The sequence below is a fragment of the Trichechus manatus genome, unplaced genomic scaffold (assembly GCF_000243295.1).
Source record: "Trichechus manatus latirostris isolate Lorelei unplaced genomic scaffold, TriManLat1.0 scaffold00008, whole genome shotgun sequence".
NCBI lineage: Eukaryota > Metazoa > Chordata > Mammalia > Sirenia > Trichechidae > Trichechus > Trichechus manatus.
The window spans coordinates 27,419,707-27,435,095 of NW_004443944.1; the positions used below are offsets into that span (position 1 = coordinate 27,419,707).

General features: G+C 40.8%; 1 protein-coding gene across 6 annotated transcripts in view; it reads left to right on the forward strand.

Moving 5' to 3' along the window:
• The first annotated feature begins 150 nt into the window (after window positions 1-150).
• Window positions 151-15,389, forward strand: part of DSN1 (DSN1 component of MIS12 kinetochore complex) — a 28,251-nt gene continuing 13,012 nt past the window's right edge. For 4 of the 6 annotated variants that reach the window (XR_002822874.1, XR_002822875.1, XR_002822876.1 and 1 more), the window contains exons 1-7: window positions 311-2,296; window positions 2,506-2,829; window positions 4,921-4,994; window positions 6,250-6,322; window positions 7,927-8,014; window positions 10,928-10,987; window positions 11,396-11,470. Coding sequence is in view for 3 of the 6 variants with exons in the window: in XM_023724876.1 (XP_023580644.1) it covers window positions 2,263-2,296; window positions 2,506-2,829; window positions 4,921-4,994; window positions 6,250-6,322; window positions 7,927-8,014; window positions 10,928-10,987; window positions 11,396-11,470 (728 nt within the window). In the remaining 3 variants the exon portion in view is untranslated. Of the gene's footprint in view, window positions 277-310; window positions 2,297-2,505; window positions 2,830-4,920; window positions 4,995-6,249; window positions 6,323-7,926; window positions 8,015-10,927; window positions 10,988-11,395; window positions 11,471-15,389 lie in introns of those variants that run through there. The other 2 variants (XM_023724862.1, XM_023724855.1) reach the window with 2 other exon arrangements.

Here is a 15,389-nt window from a genome sequence, read left to right on the forward strand (position 1 = left end):
AAGAAGGCGGGCCATCTGTTTACGCATGCGCGTTGGTGCAGACCTGCGTTGCGCGTGCGCAGGCCGCTGGAAGCCGCGCAAGGGCCCTTGGTTGGCGGGAGTTTCGGAAGCAGCAGTGGTGGCGCAAACGGAGGGCGGTGCGCAGGACCCGGACCCGGAAGGAGTGGCTGCAGCGGCTCAGGGGTGTCTACAGTTGACGTGGGGTCGCGGAGAGAGTAACTTTTCAGCTTGTGTTTCAGAAACGGAGGCTCTGGGCTGGACGGGCGTCAGTCTGAGGTCAGAAAGTCGCAAACTTCTCCCCCGACGCAGCCCCGCTTGCTCCCGCCAGAGCGTTTTTTCGCGTCGGATCAGCCCCGATCGGGCGCCATCTTCCCCCCCGCCGCGGGCCTCCTCCCCGGTGAGGAAACCCGAGGGCGGGCCGCGCCTCCTGCTCGGGGCCAGTTTGTAGAACCTGCGGTCTGCGCTCCAGAACGTTGGCTGAGGCCTGGGTTCGAATTCCACCTGTGCCCCAGTCTGGCTGCTTAGCAAGCTCTAGCCAGGCTTTTTGCTTCTCTGAGCCTCAGTTCCCCTCTCTGCCAAGCGGAGTTAATAACAGTACTTAATCTCCTAGAGTTGTGGAAAGGATTAAATGGGATAATGATGCAAATAAAACGCTTACATAGCCCAGGTCCTGACCCCATTATAAGCTCTTAAATGACAGTTGTTGCTGTTATCATCCAGGTTTATCATCTGTGTGATGCGGTCATAAGAACTGTGAGAATTTAGATCCTAGGCCAACCCCTCCTTTTCCTGTTACCTTTTCTGTGTCTTCTCTCCACATAGATTTATTTCTGTTTACAGAGCATCCCTATGTATAGATTTCTGCTGACAGGGAGGGGTAAGTCTGGAAGATGAAGAGATGCCTCAGCCATGTCCCTGTCCTCATGGAGTCAATTGTTTGTGAGAGGCACTAGTAATACAAATGCAGCGTGGCTGGGGAGACCTGTAAACAGACTTTACAGCCAGTGCGTGGGAGACCAAGGAGTGGAGCAACCAACTCCGCCATGGAGAAGTTGTGTGAAAGCTTCACATTTGACCTAGGTTGGAAAGGAGGAATAAGTTTACAGATAGAAAGACCAGTGTGTCCAGTGATTCAGAAGTGGTGCAGGCAATGGTGTATCAGTGTACATGGGAGAGGTAGGGGGGAGTGGCAAGAGAGAGCAGGAAGGGGTAGATTGGGACTAGTTTATGAAAGATGTTGAATACACTTCAGAAAAATCTCTGCTGCCATGTGAAGAATGGATTAGAGAGGAGCAACGCTGGGTAGGAAAACCAGTGGAGAGGCTGTTATACAGTCCAGGGAGATATGACTGAACTAGTAACTGGAGCCCTGGTGGCACAGTGGTTAAAGCGTTTGACTGTTAACCTAAAGGTCTGCAGTTGGAACCCACCAGCCGCTCCGCGCAAGAAATTTGTGGCAGTCTGCTTCTTTAAAGATTTACAGTCTTGGAAACTATGGGGCAGTTCTACTCCGTCCTATAGGATTGCTGTGAGTCGGAATCGACTCCACCGCAGTGGATTTGGATTTGGTTTAAACTAGTAACTGTGGGAATGGGGAAAAGATTTGTATTTGGAGGTAGAGCAGAAAGGAGTGTGGATCTGGATAGTTAAGAATAAGGAGAAGTAAAGGAGAACATAGTTTTTCTAGTTGGAAGACCAGGTAGATCAGAATGCCATGAACTGAATTAGGAAATTAGGGACTCCCTTTCCCATTGCCGTTGAGTTGATTCTGACTCACAGCAACCCTACAGGACAAAGTAGAACCGCCCCATAGGGTTTCCAAAGCATTGCCTTTACAGAAGCAGACTGCCACGTATTTCTCCTGCAGAGTGGCTGGTGGGTTCAAACCGCCAACCTTTCAGTTAGCCAAGCGCTTAACCACTTTGCCACCAGGGTTCCTTCAACACAAAATAATTGGTAAGCAAAGTAAGGTATGTGTTAAAGGGAGATAGGAGTATTTCTAGAAATAAGTTCTGTAGAAGTTCAGAGTAGATGATGACCCTTGGTGATACTCTCTGTGAAGGCGGTGAGATGGGATTGTGCTAGATGGTATTGTCAGGTAGGTAGAATTTCACGAGGCAGAGACAGTTGGTGAGGTGGGCGGTTCAGAGAGGCTGGAGAGGATGAAGCCTATTCCGAAGTAGCAAAGCCCCAGTGATACTGGGGCTGAAGTGTGGAGAACAGATCACCTTGTTTTCCTATTTTCAGGGTTCTGCACCCAGAATGACTTCAGTGTCTAGATCAGAGAATGTTGAAGGTGAGTACTATAGTGAAATTCAGTACTTTTTGCCTCTTGGGTTCAGGCTTTCTGGCTCCTGGTGGATTTGGAATCACATATTCATTAGTTTGCAGAGATCCTTCATCAGTGTTTCCATGATGGGGGCATACATTTTCTTTTTTCACCTTTTTGCACAGATACTTTGTTGTGATGGGTTTGATTTTGTATTCTAACTTTTTTATAACAAGTGCTAGAAGAGGAACCAGTGATGTCTAAGACTCATGATCATCAGTTGAAATCAAGCTCCAACCTTGTGGAAGTATGTACTAAATCGTCTGCCTCCCTGGAGATGACTAAAAGCATTGCAAAGGAAAGAATTCACCTTGGCTCTAGCCCTCCAAAAGGGGGAAGTTGTGATCTCAGCCACCAGGAAGGACTTCAGTCCAGGTCCCTTCATTTGTCCCCCCAAGAACAATCTGTCCATCAAGGCAGAAGGCAATCCTGGCGGCGAGCAAGTATGAAAGGAATGAACCGGCGGAAGTCACTGCCTCCCTTTCACCAGGGCATCACAGGTGGGGTGCTATCTACTAAGACAGTGAAGTTCCAGCTCAGATAAGAGGCAGTGAGGTATGGCGGAAAGAGCATAGGAGGATAGACTTGACTTTGCTAATTATTAGCTATGTGACTTTGAGCAGATTACTTCATGTGAACTCTGAGCTTCAGTTTCCTCATCCATAAAATGGAGACTGTACTACCCACCTTGTGGGGATATTCTAAGATTATAAGTACTAATGTAAAACACTTAGTGTTTAGTATTATTGCTGTTTAAATCATATTAGTTGTCCATTGTAATCTATATACCATGAATAGAAGTTGTGACTTACAATTATCCAACAGACCCCTCTGCTAGGATCAGAGGTGTTAAATATTCCTTCCTGTGGCTTTCTGCCTCATATCCTAAAGTGGAACAGAAGGTGGATAGGTTGATATTTCATTTTAGGCTTTATAACTGAAAATATCTCAGAGGGAAGACACATAAAAATATCGAGCGTGAAAACCTAAGTTTTTAGAGATGCTGTATTTGAATGTAATTTACATGATTTTGTGTGAATTAACTATAGTAACTATATCTCAGCATCAAACTACAGGATATAATGTGGAAAGTCTAGCACATTTCAGGAAGAACTTACTAGCTGTGTAACCTTGAGCAAGCTACTTAACCTCTTTTGCCTTAAGGTCCTCATCAGTAAATTGGGGATGGTAATGGTACCTATCACACAGTGTTGTGTGAGGATTAATTAAATGAGTTGATATGTAACATAGTACTTGGCACAGAGTAAACCTTCAAATGTTAGCTGTTGTGATTATTGTTAAGGTATCACCTCACTTCCAGGTGACCAGATGTCTAGAAGTAAATCTGGTAAGAAACAGCTACTTGGCATATCAGATCAGTGCCCATGCAGTTTGCTGCATAGGTGTGCCAAGAAGATATCAGCAGTTCCCTAAGATTACCCACACCTTCATCTCTATTCTAGAGCATGTGGGCTTAAAATTCTGAGTAACAGAAAATCATTGATACAATAAGACTGGCTATCTCCTTGTTATTCCTGACTACCTACCAGGTTTCCTTGGTTATAGACAAAGTATCCTGCTTTTCTTGACTCATAGCAATGAGAATTAAGAGAGGAGACTAGAACTGTAAAAACAGAGCCAGCTTAGGCTGGAGGGCAAAAAGATATGTATCTCTCATAATTCTCAAAGCAGACTTTCTTTACTGTATAATAATTGGAGTTACCTAAATGGAGATAATGAAGAAAACAAACAAACAATACATACCTCCTGGAGTTGAGGATTCAGTGTCATAATTCTGGAAAGTGTATGTGGAGACCATCCAGTTCAGGCTGATGACTCACTGTGTGACCTTGGGCAAGTTACCTATTTAACTTTACCTAGCTGTGGTGCCTCAGTTTCATCATCTGTAAAATGGAATTGATAAGAGTGCTTGCCTCAGGGTTTAATGGGATGTGTGTAAAGCATTTAACAAAATGCCTTTTATACAGCAAACATTCAACAAATGCTTGCTGTTGATATTATTATTAGGTCATTAAAGAGAGGCAGCGTGGTATTAGTGGGAGAAGCACAGGTTTTGGTGACAGACTTGGGGTTTGCATTCTTGCTCCATTAATCCCTGGCCTCATGTAATGTCATCTGCTCTCTGAGCTGCAGTTTCCTCATCTATAAAACACAGCTAATAATACTTTGCAGGATTTATTAAAGGACTCTTAAGGTGATATATCTAAAGCGCATAAGTGCCAGTCATATGTTCCCATCTCCTTTCCTCCAGTGGTGAATATAAGTCACAAAAAAAAAAGTTAAATTATTTTTTATCTAACTTGTTTAACATGACAAGATTTTAATGTAATACACAGGAAGATTTTTATAAGATTTTTCGAAGTTTTGGATGCATAGATGGGTAAACTTCATTTCTTGGTGATCTTGGAAAAATTAGATGTGACTATATATGAAGTCTCCTTTTAACCAGAGAGGGCTGCTTATGTATTCTTGTCTTAAGTTGAACTGCACCAAGAGGAGGAAATTTTCCAGTTTTGTGACTTTGCTAACTGTATAAGTATCCAGGTCTTTAATGTGATATTTTATGTTAGCGCTCAGCAGATCCATCAGTGTCAACTTAGCAGAAAGTAAACGACTTGGTGCTCTCCTGCTTTCCAGTTTCCAGGTGAGATGCTTGGGACTGGGAAATGCTTTCTTTTTTTTTTTAAACCCACTGTCACAACCCCAGACAGAAATTGATGACATTTGATACATTGGTTAAGATTAAAAGATGTTTCTCCCTAATTGGGATTAATTTAAAAGCCACATTTAATCCCAGCAGCTAATTTCTGTCTGGACTAGGCTCTCTACCAGTCCCATTGATGCTACCGATGTGGTTGCTGCTGCTGCTGCTAAGCATCTACAGAGATCTTACCAGTCTAGTATCCTTTGCCCACTGGCAGCAAATTTATAGTGAATATATAGGGAATTTATAGTGGGTGGAGTTCAAAATCTAAGTTAATTTGGACATTTCAGGTCCAACTATATGCTAAGAAAATATATGACCCATGTTATATAGTTTTATAAAAAAGTTATGTATTATGTGGCTAAGTAATGCTTACATCAGTGTAGACAAGCATATAAATGAATAGTTTGTGAATAAGAACACAGCGGTTCATATGAGGTAAAGATCAAGCATATCTCAGATTTCCAACTTCTTCCTTGTCTCTGCCAGCAGCTGCTCCCCTTCCACACTGCGCTCTTTCTATTTCTCTGCTCAGTGCAGTTTGCTGCAATACTTAATGGTTATATGGTTTATTAGGGTTAAGGATACAACTCAGGAGTCACTCAAAATATGAACAGGCAGGAATAATAGGATACAACTCAGGAGTAACTCAGAGGCAACATGAAGAGGCACTTGGGCAAGGCTTGGAAAGGTCCCCGAAGCAGAGGGCATGACATCCCTTCCCCAGAAAGCTCTCCTTCCAGGATCCTATCCCACAAGAAGCTTCCTCGAGCCTCAGTGCGTCAAGCTTTTATCATCCAGCTCTTGTGTTCATTGTTCGTTACCAGGTTGGCTCCCAGACTGACTCCACTCATTAATATAAACCCTCAGGTGTGGCCAATGTAGCCTAAATATTCTAAGGATTATTTCAAAGAGGCGAAGGACAAAGACCAAACTGCTTGAGGCAAAGTAACAACCTCACAGCATGTCATTTGTGTGAACTAAATGATCGGTTTTTTTCCTGAACCAAAAATCAAAATGTGTGGTCTGACCAACAAAGAGTTTTTTCCTCATCTGTTTATTTGTTTATATGAAAAATCTTAGGTATAAAAATCATGTTTAGTTTTACATTCTTAAACATTATAAAATTACATGAACTCAGGACTGGACTGGAAAATCTTGACGGTTTTTGCTGACAGTGCTTTTCTTCCCTTAGTTCTCTATTCAGAAACTGGAACCTTTCCTAAGGGACACTGAGGGCTTCAGTCTTGAAAGTTTTAGAGCCAAAGGTAAGTTGCTAGAATAGATGAGTTTTGTTTGACCCTGGGCTGTACCCTCTCTTAAGGTTAGCTGAAATCTAACTTGCAGGATCCCCATTCTTATTTTTTTTAATTCTTATTTTAGAAATAAGAATATATGCTGGTAGTATAATTTCAGAGGTACAAAGGTTAAAAGTAAGCCTCCCTCCCATCCCTGTCCCCCAGGCTTAGCTCTTTTTTCCAAGACGCAATCACAGCCACCAGTTTCTGTTATGTCCTTGCAGAGATATTGCATTTCCAAACATTTATATATATATTTTAAATCAATTGCATACGTATTTGTCCTTTTTTTTTTAACTTGATTTATCTTGCAGATGGTTCCATATTGCACATAAAGAGCTGCCTGGACACTTTGGTAGCTGTATACTATTCCACTGTATAAATGTACCATATCTGCTTTAACCAGTTATTTGTTGGTGGACTTTTAAGGTTGTTTCTAGTCTTTTACTGTTATAATAAATAGTGTAATGAATACCTTTTTACATAAGCCATTTGGCATGTATGCAAATAAAAATAAGATAAATTTCTAGAATTAGAGTTACTAGGTCAAATGAAATGATAGGAATTACCAGATTGCCTTCCATAGAGGTTGTATCAATTTATTCTCTCACCAGCAATGTATGCAAGTGCTGTTTTCTCACACTCACCAACAGTTTTATCAAACTTAGATTTTTTTTACCATTCAATATGTGATAATAGGTATGTTGTAGTTTCAACTTATGTTCCTTTTTGCTTTAAAGGGGATAAGCATTTTGAAGTATTTTTAGAGCCATTTGTACTTTATTTTCTATGTACTGTCTGTTCATATCCTTTGTTCCTTTTTTTTTTTTTAAAGTGGCATGTTGGGCTCTTTCCTGTTAATTTGTAGGAACTCTATATATTAAGGAAATTAGCTGTTTATGATGTAAGTTGCAAATATTCTTTCTTAGAAATCAGTTTTCAACTCTGTGTAGTAGCTGTTGTACTAACAGTTCAACTGCACAATAACCCACAGTCAAATACTGTTACCCACTTAAAAGACCCAGAAAATACATGAGTTCAGACTTAACTTGCTAGTTAAAATTGTTTCTCTCAGAATTGTGCCATCATCGTAATTAGCTTATATATGCCGGAGTTACCTTGACAGCCAGTTAGCATGTCCTTTTCTCTCGGCATTCTTCGCCTGAATGCAACGATGAACTCTTTGTAAGTCTAAGCAGAGATCCATTTTCATTCTATGCCTATGACTCTGCCTCCCACATATCTCATTTCACTCTTGCGTGTTGCCATAGGGTCAAAACTCTTGAATGAAATGTCAGGTTCAGATATACCTTTTTAACTGCTGTGTTACCGGTCAACCATAAAAACACCATCATAAATGCCATAAAGAGTTGTCTTCCAGTTTATCCAACCTACTAAAGAAAGAAGATAAAACCTTTCTGCATATTTACACCACTTTCTTAGGTGGATGAGGACCAGAATGTAATGGGAGCATAAAGCTGAGACCATCCTAAGTGTGTTGTATCTTTGTCAGCAGCTTGCTGTGAAAATTCATATTATCTTTATTTTATAATAAGTAATTTTATTCTCTCTAGCATCTTCTCTTTCTGAAGAATTGAAACATTTTGCAGACAAACTGGAAAGTGATGGAACTCTACAAAAATGCTTTGGAAAGTCAAAAGAGTAAGAACAATTCCCTTTCTGTCATAAATTATAATTGAATTAAGACTTTTCATTATGATTAGACAGCTGTTCACTCAGCCAACATTCTCCAGCATTTTCTACGTACCAGGCTCTTCTAGATACTGGTGATATAGTGATAAAGAAGTCAAACAGGACCCCTCTTTTCATAAAGCTTACATTGTTATAGGAGAGACAGTCAAATAGATACATAAAAAATAATGATTTCAGCTAGTGATAATCTTAAGAAATCAATACATATGATAGTGACTTGAGAGGGAGGGAAACTTTAGCTAGAGTATTCAGGGAAGACCTCTAATGATTTGACCTTTGGACTGAGACCTGTAAGACCTGAATGATGAGAAGGAATCAGCCATGGAAAGACAAGGGGAAAAGCATTGTTCAGATCTTTGCTAGCCATACAATTTGGAGATAAACTCGCATTCTTTGGCTATTGACAAGGAAGAATACTAGCAGCAATTTAAAAATCTCACCCCTCAACTGGTAGTTTCCCCAGGGACAAGGGTAATATCCCCAAACTCCTCCTCCTTTACCCTGAACTAAATCATGTCTCTTGGGCTTACATCGTGAACTTTAAGTTTTGACTTCACAAATGTCTACTTTTCTACAGGTTCTTAGATTGACATTGCTAGTAAAGAAATGACAAATATTTTAGCTCAACATAGCATCTCTTAATGCAGCATGTTTAGGCCACTGGCTGCATCTCAGCCAGAGTTTAGTAGAGGCTGTGTGTCACAGGCCTCAGTAGAAAAGCATGAATGAAAGTTGGCACAAATAGTTTGTCTTTGCTAAGTAGGATTCAGAATACATCTGCCATATTTTGGCATCTTCAGTGCCTGCTTCTTTTCCATTAGAATTAATTACTCCAAATGTAAAATGGTACAACCACTATGGAAAACAATAGGGCACCTCCTTAAAAAAACTAGAAATAGAAATACCATACAATCCAGCAATTCCAGTCCTAGGAACATATCCTAGAGAAGTACGAGCCATCACACGAATAGACATATGCACACCCATGTTCGTTGCAATATTATTCACAATAGCAAAAAGATAGAAACAACAACCTAAGTGTCTATCTGTACATGAATGGATAAATAAGCTATGGTACATGTACACTATGGAATATTATGCAGTGATAAAGAACCAGTGATGAATCTACGAAACATCACACAACACAGATGAATCTGGAGGGCATTATGCTAAGTGAAATAAGTCAATCACAAAAGGACAAGTATTGTATGAGAGAACTATTATAAAAACTTAAGAAAAGGTTTACACACAGAAAAAGACAATCTTTGATGGCTATGAAGATGGGGAGGGAAATCACTAACTAGATAGTAGACAAATTAACTTTGGTGAAGGGAAAGACAACACACAGTACAGGGGAAGTCAGCACAACTTGACCAAGGCAAAGTCATAGAAGCTTCCTAGACACAACCAAACATCTTGAGGAACCGAGATACCTGAGGCTGAGGGCTGGGACCATGGTCTTGGGGGACATATATGTCAATTGACATAACATAGTTCATAAAGAAAATGTTTTACATCCTACTTTGGTGAGCAGCTTCTGGGATCTTAAAAACTTGCAAGGAGCCATCTAAGATACATCTATTGGCCCCATCCCATCTGGAGCAAAGGAGAAAGAAGAAAACTAAAGACCCAAGGAAAATACTAGTACAAAGGACTAATGGACCGCATGAACCACAGCTTCTGCCAGCCCAGAATAACGAGATGGGTGTACCTGGCTACCACCACTGACCACTCTGTCAGTGATCACAATAGAGGGTCCTGGACAGAGTGGGAGACAAATACAGAACAAAGTTCATATTCACAAAAAAGGACCAGACTTGCTGGTCTGACAGAGACTGGAGGAACCCCTGAGAGTGCGGACCCCAGAAATCCTGCTAACTCAGAACTGAAGCTATTCCCGAAGTTCACTTTTCAGCCAAAGATTAGACAGGCCTATAAAATGAACAATAACACACTTAAAGAATGTGCTTATTAGTTCAGTCAAGTATATGAGACCAAATGAGCAACACCTGCCCAGAAGCAAAGACAAGACGGCAGGCAGGGACAAGAAAACTGGACAAATGGACACAGGGAACCCAGGGTATAAAGGGAAAGCGGGGGAGTGCTGACACATTGCAGGGATTGCAACCCATGTCACAAAAAAATTGTGTTTAAATTTTTTAATGAGAAACTAATTTGAGCTGTAAACTTTACCGAAAGCAAAATAAAATAATAATAGAACCAGAAAAAAAAAATTATCCAACTGAGCTGAACCATTGGTGTAAGTAAAACATAATCCTTGCCCATGGATAGCTTCAGTTTTAGTGGGAAGACAGATGATTATATGAAAAAATACTGTTTGACCTTAAAAGATATGAAGATTTTGATTAATGGGAAGAGAGGAGACTAAAAAATGATATGAAAAAAAATGGAGATTGAAAATCCCAGGTATTTGAAGGTCAGGCTGAATGGAATGATAGGACAGAATAGATAGAGGATAACAGGAGGAATCAAAGTTGCTGAGATGGGTGGAGCTAAAACATGGAGAGCCTGAGAGCCTTAAGTGCAAGGTTATGGGGTTTTCACCTTTCTCCTATATATAGTATAGGGTCACACAGTTTTTAAGCAAAGAAAAAAAGGTATATTTTAAGAAAGGTTAATCTGGCCGTCCTGTTAATTGGTATTGATGGGAGAAATAGAAGATAAAGTGACCATTTTGAAAGCTGTTACCTAATGCAAAAGTGAGATGGAGTCCAAGAATAAATATTAGTGGAAAGATAAATTCTGACCATTTTTTACTGCCAGTAAGATTATGTAAGGTATACTATTAAAAGAGCTTTTTGGAAAGATTTGTGTCAATCTCCTAATCTTGTTTTATTCCAGAAAAGAATTAGATTTGTCTCTGGAAGCATCAGTGGCTGAGATGAAGGAATATATAGCAAAGTAAGTGAAAATGAGAGAACCTTTCTTGGAAAACCTAAATTCATTCTCAACCTAGGGAAAATAATTAAACCCGGAAAAAATGAATAGTAAACGTTCTGTTTAGAGTGTTGGTTATATTAGTACTATAAGTACAATAAGCCTCCTTATTAGGATTTTATGAGCTGTACTGATGGCCATTTCCATAGAATGGTGTCTAGGGAATAGGGGTGTTAATTTGATTTTAAGAACTCATGTTTGATTTGATTAAATTACTTTGATGTCCTCTGAATCAGTGGAGATTTCCCATCCTTTAAAGACCTTTTTATTCACCTCTTAGGACCAGAATATATACCTATGGTACTTACTGGTACCCTGAGTGATTCAGAATGAGGTGATCAAACATCAACTAACTTTTTTCTCATTCTGCAGATTTTCTTCAGAACGTCAGACTTGGGATCACCTCTTGCTGCATTACCAGAAGGAGGCTGAAGAGATACCGTCCAGGTTAGAGCTATGTTGGTAACAGGAAGCTATCTCTTTACCTTGTGGAGTTTGATTTGAATTGATTTCAGTTCCTTTAGTACACATTAGGGCAAATCTGCTGCAAAAGACCTCTTTAAAGTGTGAAAAAGCAAAGCTGTCTCCTTGAGGATTGTCTTAGTTATCTAGTACTGCTGTAACAGAAATACCACAAGTGGGTGGCTTTAACAAACAGAAGCTTATTCTCTCACAGTTCAGGAGGCTAGAAGTCCGATTTCATGGTGCCAGCTCTCGGGGAAGGCTTTCTCTCTCTGTCATCTCTGGGGGAACGTCGTTGTCATTGATCTTCGCCTGAACTAGAAGCTTCTCAGCACAGGGACTCGGGGTCCAAAGAATGCCCTCTGTTCCTGGCTCTCGTTTCTTGGTGGTAGGAGGTCCCTCTGTCTCTGCTTGCTTCTCTCTTTTATATTTCAAAAAAGATTGCTCAAGACACAATCTAATCTTGTAGATTGAGTCCTGCCTCATTAATACCATAGAGGGAGGATTTACAACACATAGGAAAATCATATCAGATGACAAAATGGTGGACAATCACACAATACTGAGAATCACGGCCTAGCCAAATTGACATATATTTTTAGGGGGCACAGTTCAATCCATGACAGAGGACTAAGGAGCGCCTGACCCAAGCCACAGTATTTTCAGGTGCCTCATATGCATGCGAAAGCTGGAGAATGAATAAGACTGAAGAGGAATAGATGCATTTGAATTATGGTGTTGATGAAGAGTATTGAATGTACCATAGACTGCCAGAAGAATAAACACATCTGTCTTGTAATAAGTACAGCCAGAATGCTCCTTGAAGCAAGGATGGCGAGACTTCGTCTTATGTAATTTGGACATGTTGTCAGGATGGACCAGTCCCTGGAGAAGGACATCATGCTTGGTAAAGTGGAGGGTCAGCGAAAAAGAGGATGACCCTCAACGAAATGTGGCTGCAATAATGGACTCAGGCATAACAATGATTGTGAGGATGGCACAGGACCAGGCAGTGTTTCCTTCTGTTGTATATAGGGTTGCTATGAGTCGGAAGTGACTTGACAGCACCTAACAACAACAGTACAGACTGAATGATGAATCCATTCTCACAGGCCAGTGAGCTCATCAAGCCTCCGTAAAGTGTATATTAGCACCCTGACTATAAACGAACAGTGAGAGGAAGGAAGGAAAGAGCTGGTGTCGCTATTTTCCGTCTAAGAATAGAATTGTGTCTTTGGTGGCTGTTTCACATCCTGAGGTAGAGAGGCACATCTCAGCCCTGTACGTGTTAGCCTGGGGCGGGGCCAAGAACAGTAGTCAATGGACATTAGTGAGCATATGGCCTTGGAACTGCAGGTGTGGGAGAGACCCCTGGTCAGGACCTTTGTGAGAGATCAAAGATTTGAAAGGGGTAATGGAGGAACATGTACAGAAGAGATAGGATCTTTGTCTGCATCTTGAAGGCATAGGAAAGTGGAAAAATGCTGTATTTTTTAGTTGGCATCTAAACAAGTGGTTTTAAACTTTTTTCCCAGACAGAATCTTAGCTAGAAACCCAACTTCTAAAGTGATAGCCAAAACTCTGATTGCAAAAGCAGCTTCTTAATAGAGAGGGACTTTGAGGAACACAGTGTGAAAAATCTGCCCAATCTAATAGTTGAAGGTTATCAGGTACTTTTTCATCCCTTGTATGTTCTGTTTATAATGTATAAGTTGGCAGTTTCAGAATAAAAACTTTTGATGTGGCATAGCTTATTGGTTAAGAAGGATACTTCTGGAAACAGCCAGCTTCTGTTCAAATCTAACTATTCCTTAGTTCTGTGACCTTGAGCAAGTCATTTAATCTCTCTAAGCCACAGGCTTCTCATTTGAAAATGGGGGTAACCTGCCTGACTGGGTTATTGTGAGTGTTGAAGGAGGTAGCTAACGGAAAGTGCTTAGCAGTATCTGGTACCTCGTAAGCACTCAGGAAACTGTAGTTGTTATTAAACGGTTATTGTAATGTAGCATCGGATGAGGGACAGTGAGAATCACCATCAACCCAAAGCTGATTCCTGTGAAGTGGAGGTCAGACATCCCTCTACTCTACTCTCCACTTTTATACCAATTCTGATACTAGCCACCCTCCCCACAGCACTCTCTGCTTCTCTGCTGGGTTCAGTAATTCGTTGCAGTGGACACATACAGAACTCATAGACCATATGCACAATTATGTGGTTTATTAGGGAAGTAACAGGCTACAATTTGGATCAGAATCAAATTGGAAGTAACAGACAACTCAGGAGACAGGATACATTTCCCAAGTCAGGACTGTTTCCAACCAAGACAGCTCTCAGCTGCTTCTTGGTTGTGTCGGCAGTCTGGGCCTCACTCCAGTCACTCCTGCCAGCCCTGGCTGAGTCCTGGCCTCTGACGCTAGCCTCTGCTTGGGCAAGTGCTACATCTCTTTTGGCTCCACTGTTAAGTGCCTAGATGTACCTCACTCTACCAGCAAGCTTCCTGTCTGAAGGTGCTCAAGCTCTCCTGCTCTGTGAGCTGGGAAGTCAGCCACAGCCATCTAGTGCCAGTCTCTTTATTTTCACTGCTGCCATTTCCTGCCACTGCCATCCTGTGCTGTCTCCAGTGTTACAGTCTCTGTCTCCTGGGTCTAGGAGGTTCTCAGTGCAGGGTCCACAGGTCCAAAGGACGCACTCCACTCCCGGCTCTTCTTTTTTTTTAGATACTGTATTTTCAGTGAAAGTTCACACAACAAATTATGTTCCCATTTAAATATTATTATACAAATTGTTCCTTGACATTGGTTACATTTTTCACAATGTGTTAACATTCTCATTAATTCCATTCTGGATATTTCACTTCCAGTAATCTGGTTTCCCTGTCCCCTTACCCTTTATCTTTGCTTTAGAGTAATTGCTGACCATTTCATCTCATTTAGATTTTTTTTTTTTTAATTGTTGTGCTTTAAGTGAAAATTTACTATTCTAAATTTACTATTACTAGTCTCTCATACAAAAATTTATGTATACGTTGATTTGTGACCCTAGTTGCTCTCCCTATACTGTGACAACACATTCTTCCTTCCTTTCCACCCCGGATTTCCCATGTCCATTCAACCAGCTCCTGACCCTCTCTGCCTTCTCATCTCGCCTCTGGACCCCAGATGCCACTCACCAAAGTGAGATGCAGAACATTTTCTTAAAAAACTTTGTTATGCCAGTTGACCTAGATGTCCCCTGAAACCATGGTCCCTAAACTCCCAGCCCTGGTACTATGTCCCTTGAAGTGTTTGGTTGTATTCAGGAAACTTCTTAGCTTTGGTTTAGTCCAGTTGTGCTGACTTCCACTATAGTGTGTGCTGTCCTTCCCTTCACCTAAGATAATTCTTGTCTACTTTCTAGTTAGTATATACCCCTCTCCCTCCCTCCTCACCCTCATAACCATCAAGGAATGTTTTCTTCTGTGTTTAAACCTTTTCTTGAGTTCTTATAATAGTGGTCTTATCCAATATTTGTCCTTTTGCGACTGAGTAAATTCACTCAACATAATACTTTCCAGATTCTTCCGTGTTATAAGATGTTGCATGGATTCATCGTTGTTTTTTATCGTTGCATAGTATTCTGTTGTGTGAGTATACCATAATTTGTTTATCCATTCATCCATTGATGGGCATCTAGGTTGTTTCCATCTTTTTGCTATTGTGAACAGTGCTGCATATATCTCTTCATGTGACGGCTCTTAATTCTCTAGGATATATTCCAAGGAGCGGGATTGCTGGATTGTATGGTACTTCTATTTCTAGCTTTTTAAAGAAGCGCCAAATCGATTTCCAAAGTGGTTGTACCATTTTACATTCCCACCAACAGTGTATAAGTGTTCCAATCTCTCTACAACTTCTCCAACTTTT